Here is a 7771-nt window from a genome sequence, read left to right as displayed (position 1 = left end):
AGAGTGTGGTGGCTGTGGTACCTGCTGGGAAATTCTACATATATGGTTCTTCTACGTATGTGGTCACTGGGAGTTCAAGGTAAAATGCTTTCCTCGGAACTTGGGAATAGGGATGGGCTTTGGGGATAGAGGATAAGGCTGGATGGAGAGAATAGGAAGAAGGAAAGCATGGTATTCCATTAGGATCTGCTTAGTCTCCTGGAAAAGGGGGCAGGTAGTGAGGAGAGGCTATAAGGGAAGGTCTGCTACAGAGCAGGGGATGAGACTGAATGGATTTGAAAGAGCTGAGGGAGAGGTAAAGATCTGCTGTTAGCTATGTACTCACTGGTTTTGTGTGTCAGCTTGACACAAGGTAGAGTTATCAGAAAGGAAGGAGTGTCAGATGAGGAACAAAACAACACAAACAGTGGAAAGGTGAGTTGTATTAACATCGCAGTTTTCTTATTCTAAGATGGACCCATAGCACTCCAATCTCCAAAACCTCCACAATGATCAGTCATGATCTGAGAAGGACATGTTCCCACTGTCCATAGCTTATGATTGCTAAACAGGACTTAGCATCAGAAAATAAGTTGTATTAAGGTCTGTGTATTCATTTTGATCTAAGTCCCACTCAACAAACTGTTCCATATTCTTCATATATGCTTATTTTTAATTTGAAATTATTTTATGTGTTTAGGTGACTTGGCTTCATGTATGGCTATGTACTATATGCAAGCCTGATGCCCCTAGAGGCTAGGAGAGGACATTAGATCCCATGATATTAGAATATAAGTGGGTATGCTTGGTTTCTCAGTGCATGCAAAAATCTATAAAGAGGGATTAGAGAGATGACTCAGGGGTTAGAGGCACTGGCTACTTTTCCAGAGGACCCGTATTTGAATGCTAGTGCCCATGTGGCAGCTCACATCATCTGTAATTCCAATTTCAGGTAATCTGTAATGCCTTCTTCTGACCTGTGATGCCCTCTTCTGAACTCTGCATGTACCAGATACAACATTGGTGCACATGCATAGACAAAACACACACACACACACACACACACACACACATACACACACACACACACACACAAATAATAAATAAATAGAAATAATTTTTAAAAGAAATCATTGAAGTATCCATTAAAAATCATAAAAATTAATATATAATTATAACATACATGTAATATATATTTATATAATATATACATGTATATATAATGGCTCCATATTTATGTAAACAGTAAATTAGTAGTAGTATTCAGGCATTCTGAATATGTATTTTGTGATACCCAATGAACATAGAATATATTGTTAAATAAACTGTATGAGATTAGGCAAATGTCATACATTTGTCATGTGTACAAAGTTGATGTTAAGTCCCAGTACTCAGGAGGAAGAAGTAGGCAGTTCTCTGTGGGTCTAAGGCCAGACTGGTCTACATTGTACTTCCAGGTCAGCCAGGGCTACTTAGCAGTAATTTGTCTCTAAAGAAAAGGGGAAGTGAGGATGGGCTGGAGAGATGGCTCAGCAGTTAGAAGTATTGGCTATTCTTGCAGAGGACCTGGATCTGTTTCCTAACACCCAGATGGTTGCTCAAAACCATCTATAACAATAATCTCAGGTGACCTGACATTCACCTCTGGCTTCTGCAGGCACCAGGCATCCATATATGCAGCTTGAATACTTATATACATAAAAAACAATAAAATAAATTTTACACTATTATTTTGCTGACAGACATTACATTGATTACTTAGACTGATATTGGGAATATGGCCATGTGCCTGTTATCATTTATTGTAGTCAATGTGCTTGGAAACCCATATTCTTTTTCTTTTTTATTATCTTTTTCCTTTTTCTATTTAGTGCCTTAATTTTTTTTTTTTGCACAAGTGATGGTGTTTCTAAGATCTGCACAAGTTCAAAGCAGACAAAAACTCAGCCCTGAGAAATGGAAGTGAGCATAAATTTACATCCCTGGCCAAGAACTCTGTAATTGCTATTTGCTAAGAAAGGGAAAATCAGTTTTCTCCAATGGAGTGTCACTGAGTATCAACCATACTCCAGAAGTCCCCATGCCCAGGAGTAGTTGCCCAATATAAAACAGACTCTCTCTCTCTCTCTCTCTCTCTCTCTCTCTCTCTCTCTCTCTCTCTCTCTGTGTGTGTGTGCATGTGCATGTGTACCTTTTGTGTTAGGTTTTTTTGTTTGTTTCTGTGGGTTCTTTTTGGGATGTTTTGTCTCTCTTTGTGGATTTTTTTTTTAAAAAAATTTTAATTGTTTTTCCTGGTTTTTGCTTTTGGATGAGAGAGAGAGAGGGAGAGAGACAGTGCATGAAGTTGGGTGGGAAGGGAGAAGAAGGAAGAGCTGAGAGGAGTTGAGGGGGGAAGAATATGTGAAAAAAAAAAAAACCCCAATTTGGATCGACATGTAAAATAAGAAAAAATAATAAGACAAATAATAAAATGAAAATATTCTAAAATTCATCTTAGTGGTTATTTATCTCCACAGTTAGGTTTATTCATGTGCCTTTTAAATTTTTTTTAATTTCCTAGTTTATTTCTCCATGTGCTCATTATAGGCATATGGGAAAACTGGGAAAACTAGTAATTTTTATATATTAATTTTTCAATTCTTAAATATTACTTAAAGCACTTATCACATCTGAGAGTTTCTCAAGGTGTCTGTGGGATTTGTGTTTATACAATCATGACATCAATGGAAAAGAGTAGTTTGATGTATTCCTTTCCTACTTCCATTGCTTTTTTCCTTTGTCTTCTTCAGTTTTCTCAGGCCAACTCTTTATACTCTAAATCAAACAAGACTGAAGAGAGTTTGTATACTTCTCTTGTTAATATTTTATAGGTAAAGGCTGGAAAGCTAGCTCAGCAGTTAGCACTTTGTTGCTTTCAGAGGACCAGGGCTTAGCTCCAGTACCCACATGGCCCCACACAAGCAGGGGATCCAGATTCTCTTCTGAACTCCAGAGGCACCAGGTATACAAGTGGTGCACATGCGTTCATGCTGGTAAAACAGTCATAAAATAAACAAGTCTTTGCAATTACAATTTTAGAAGTAAAGATGCAGCTTTTTTTTTTTTTTTTTTTTTTTTTTTTGCCTTGCACTGTTTTCTTAGGTTTGGTGTAGGCATCCCTTATTGTGTGAGCTCTATTCTGTGTACTCCTAATTAATTCCTTTAGGAGTTTTACCATGAACACTTGCTGAGATTTCTGAGATGACATCTCTGTTTCTATTGGGCATTTTATTCCATGGGATTTTTCTTCACACTGATTTCATTGCTGTTCTTGTTGGTTAGGTTATTGATAACACATTTCCGTCTTCCTTCTTGGAATCAGTTAATCCTCTACTGTGTTGGGAGGTGGTTGATTATTTCCTGTCTTCTCATGGACATTTTCTCTCTAATGATTCAGTTTATGGTTTGCCTCTGCTTATTATCTGCAGTGCTGCTTGGCTGAACTGAATTGTGTTAAGTTGTTGTTGTCTTGAAATGCTCTCCTCCAACAATTTTGAAAGGCAGTTTTTCTGGCTGTAACAATGTGATTGACAGTTCTTTTCTTTCTGGCTTTTAAATATATACCCCATGCTCCCCTGGCTTTTGGATTGTTGACACACATCTGGTATTATTCTAGGTGTTTGATCCTTTTATGTTGTCAGTGTTCCTTAAGAGATATCAGTATTGATTTTTAGCTTTTTATGTGTACCATTTTGACATGGAAGGAGCAGAAGAGGTCCTGCCATTGTTCCTAACACAAAAGGCTGAGAGAGCAACAGGGAGAAATGGATGGTCCTCTGGTAAACATATCTCAGGTTAGTAGTCATATCTACTTTTCTGTTAGAAATGCTATATGTATTGAAACCTTGCCAGCCTTTAATTATATGATTCTGATAATATTATCTAAAGTGTTTAATTTCTATATTTAAAGTGTTTATATCTAAAATGTTTAATAACTTTGTCTTCTTGTATATAGGAAAGCTCTCCATGTAGTAGTACACGAGAAATCTGGTTTGTTATTTCAGGGTCTGTTGACGTTCAGGGATGTGGCTGTGGACTTCTCCCAGGAGGAGTGGGAATGCCTAGACTCTGTTCAGAGGGCTTTGTACATTGATGTGATGTTGGAGAATTACAGCAATCTTATCTCTGTGGGTGAGAATATTTTTCTTGCAGAATTTCTAGCTCAATCTTGTCACATTCTTGCATGGCTCTTGGGAGTTGACCTGAGTAGGGACAGAGAAAGAATGAAGAAAAACAAACACCTGAACACACAGAAAAGCTTGGGTCAGGTGGGCTTAGCTCTCAGATGGAAAAACCACAGCACCCTGGAAGCTCAGTCTGTTTATTATATAGAGTTGAACAAGGAGGTATGGTTACTGCATATGGATGAACAAGGAGGCAGGTTTATGGTGTACAGCTGAAGCAAGGGGACAGGTTTAGCTTCATAAGGAGCAGTCACTATAGTGGAGCAGTTTAACCATCCAGGAGAAGAAAGCGAAAGTGGACATTTTCTGCACACACTGTCAGTGTATCACTCTTTCTATCTAGACCCCAGAGGAAGACTTTTCTATCTTTCTGAGCTTCACCCTAAGGAGGAAGACTTTGTTATTTTCCAATGGGTCTGAGACTATGGTCCTTGATATGGCTAGGTCTGTAACAATAGACTTTCACTTAGGACTTCACACACAGAGCTTCCTGAGCTCCTGACATGCGTCTTTTGTATAGATCAGCCTTTTAGGTTTGTAGTCTCTGTGTGAAGCCGGCTCAGAAACTAAAGGAAATTATCAAAATTTAGGTAGTAGAAATGAAGTTTTTCATGGTATTATGTATTTGTTTTGTCTTCCCTTTTGGAAGGATTATATATCCTTCATTTTTGTTCTATGATACATTCAGAAACTCAGTAACATATGATATGTTCACCCATATCTTAAAGTTCCATTTTCATCATTCATCTGATATAGTTTTAAAATACACAAGCTGAAAACACTTCCCTGAATATCTTCAAGGTACTGATAGGAAATAACAATTGGCAGTTTGTTTCAAGGGTCCTTTATTTTGTCCTCTGGTCATCTGTTGAGCTCAATATTGTGTTAGCTTAGATGTCCAGATAACTTTATCAAGAATCTAGCAAGGTTTATATGCCACCTTACAAAGCACAGGACTTGTCTTTGGAGCCAAGCAAAGTATCCTAAAATGTAAAGAGAAAGGGGAAAATCACAGATAGCCAGAATACCAGGTGGGTTTGAATGGATGAGCAGGTCCAAAATGAGGGTTTCAAATGAAACAGGAAGTAATATCTGAAAAGAGCTTTACCACATTCTGATCAGTGTGTGGACTTCAGTCAACATAGAGTTAGAAATAAGCAATTACTGAAGATGATGTCTCTTTCTCTAATGATCTACAGCATATGATATCTAGCAGAAATATTTACCTTGTGCTTATTACTTTTCAAGACTCTGACATGACTTTGATAAAAAGTTAAGTAAGGATTTAACTTTATAAGTATTCTAAAGAGTGATTTTTGCTGCATTTACTTAGTGAGGCAAATATTATGAATGTTGGATTAAACTGTTTCTCTAGTCATTTCTGAAAACAAATTAAATAAGAAAGGTATTCTAAATATAGTCAGAGAGTTCCATCCCAAATGTAACTCAGTTACATGTACCAAGTTATACAATTTAGGTGAGAATGAAGTGGCTATAAAAAAGCATTGACCCTTGAAGATTATTACTCTGTACATTTTTGTGAGAATCCATAACAATTAAAAAGGGCAAAAAATATCCACTACCAAGAGCTTTATTCATAATTACTGGTTTTCGTAGAAAAGGGAAAATTTAATAAACCAATCATACATTGAATGTGTTTAATGTTATATCAAACCCTATTAATCCTAATGTCTCTTTTTTTCAGAGAACTATTTCATGTGTGCTATTGTCCATCAGCATGTGGATAGTGAAGAGAAGTATTCTAAATGTAATGAGGTTGGCAAAATGCTTCATGAATCCAGCATATCCACAGCTTATAAAACAAGTAATACGACAGAAAACTCTAATAACTTTAGCTGTGACTATAGTCATGGGGATGCCTCAATTGAATCATCAAACCTAAATAGATATAAAAGCATCCGGGATAGAGAAGACCCTTGCAAATATAAAAACCCATCATTTGCCTCTACCTACAAACTTATGCAACAAGCAATCTGTATTGGAGAGAAACCACACAAATTTAGGAAGTACGGAAAATGCTTTGGTTCCTGCTCAAGCCTCACTGGACATCCAAGAATTCATATTGAAAAAAAACTTTATAAATGTGATGTTTGTGACAAATCTTTTACCCATTGCTCAAACCTTAGAACACATAAAAAAATTCATACTGGAGAGAGACCTTACAGATGCAAAGAATGTGGTAAGTCTTTTCTTCAGTTGTCAGCTCTTAAAAGCCATTACATTGTCCATACTGGAGAGAAGCCTTACAAATGTCAGGAATGTGACAAATCCTTTGCCCATTGTTCCACTTTCAGGAGACATAAGAAAATCCATACTGCTGAGGAACTTTATAGTTGTCAAGAATGTGGCAAGGTGTTTTATCAGTTGCTATACCTTAAAAGCCATTACAAAACCCATATTGGTGAGAAGCCTTACAAATGCAATGAATGTGACAGATCGTTTATTCACTGTTCATCTTTTAGAAAGCATCAGAAAATACATTCTGTAGAGAAACTATACATGTGCAAAGAATGTGGTAAGTCTTTCCTTGAGTTGTCACATCTTAATAGGCATTACAGAACTCATACTGGAGAGAAGCCTTATAAATGTGAAGAATGTGACAAATCATTTACTACAAACTCAATTCTGAAAACACATCAGAAAATTCATTCTGGAGAGAAACCTTACAAATGCAAAGACTGTGACAAATCCTTTACTCAACATTCAAATCTTAGAAGGCATCAGAGAACTCATACCGGAGAGAAGCCTTACAAATGTCAGGAATGTGACAAATATTTTACCCGGTTCTCAACTCTGAGAAGACATCAGAAGATTCACATTGGAGATAAAAATACCACTGTAAGTAAGGTGACATATTCTTTATCCCGATCTTTATCTTTGCGAGCCGCAACAGGATCTATAATAGAGAGAAACAAGGACATAAGAAACTTTTGAAAACCTTTAATGAAGGTTGAAATCTTAGAAAATATCACAAGAATTTATACTGAAGAAAATTCTTGCAGGTGTAAAAATGTGAGAAAAACCTTCAAGGAAAACATTTTTGTAGTACAATATCAAAAGTAGATACAATGAGGATAAAAATGTAGGAACCTAAAGAATGGAACCAGACTATTAGTTTTTATACCAGTCTTGTTGTATATCAGAAAACCCATACTGAAAAGAAATCATATAACATGTATACCTGTGTGTTATCCCAGTGTCTTGCAGTTCATTGGAAATTCTACACACTACAGAATTCTCATAATGCATTCAATTTGTCAATTTTTTTTTCTGATGCTAAAATTGTACACAAATTAGAAGACTCATCCTGAAAGAAACCCAAGAAAATGCCTTAATAAAAGTTCATTTTATTTCACCTTCAAAGTATTCATTCTGGAGCAAAACTCTGCAAATATCAAGAATGTAAGAAACTTTGACAGAGACAAATGAGTGTAACAACACAGTCATGCTCATGAATAATAGCTCTGAAGGCCCCAAGAATATAAAGGAAAATTATCACCATTGGGGAGGTACTTAGTCTTGCTTTAAAATGTAATAGAAGAGTGATA

General features: G+C 36.4%; 1 protein-coding gene across 1 annotated transcript; it reads left to right on the top strand.

Moving 5' to 3' along the window:
* Positions 1 to 382: 382 nt before the first annotated feature.
* On the top strand, positions 383 to 7568 carry LOC127214948 (zinc finger protein 54-like). Its single transcript, XM_051175247.1, has 3 exons — positions 383 to 414; positions 3974 to 4149; positions 5908 to 7568. Exons 1-3 carry the CDS (start codon positions 383 to 385, stop codon positions 7155 to 7157), a joined length of 1458 nt encoding a protein of 485 aa, XP_051031204.1. The 3' UTR covers positions 7158 to 7568.
* The last annotated feature ends 203 nt before the right edge of the window (positions 7569 to 7771 follow it).

Source organism: Phodopus roborovskii, unplaced genomic scaffold, assembly GCF_943737965.1.
Source record: "Phodopus roborovskii unplaced genomic scaffold, PHOROB, whole genome shotgun sequence".
NCBI lineage: Eukaryota > Metazoa > Chordata > Mammalia > Rodentia > Cricetidae > Phodopus > Phodopus roborovskii.
Note: the sequence above shows the minus strand (reverse complement) of the source record. Positions and strands in the feature narration are given on the sequence as shown.

What these genes read in the sequence shown, in the direction of transcription:
- LOC127214948 (XM_051175247.1), top strand. Translation starts at nt 383, where the DNA reads ATGAGGAACAAAACAACACAAACAGTGGAAAG. An exon ending in ACAACACAAACAGTGGAAAG is followed by an intron (nt 415 to 3,973) that starts GTGAGTTGTATT and finishes TCTTGTATATAG; the next exon opens with GAAAGCTCTCCATGTAGTAG. An exon ending in CAGCAATCTTATCTCTGTGG is followed by an intron (nt 4,150 to 5,907) that starts GTGAGAATATTT and finishes TCTTTTTTTCAG; the next exon opens with AGAACTATTTCATGTGTGCT.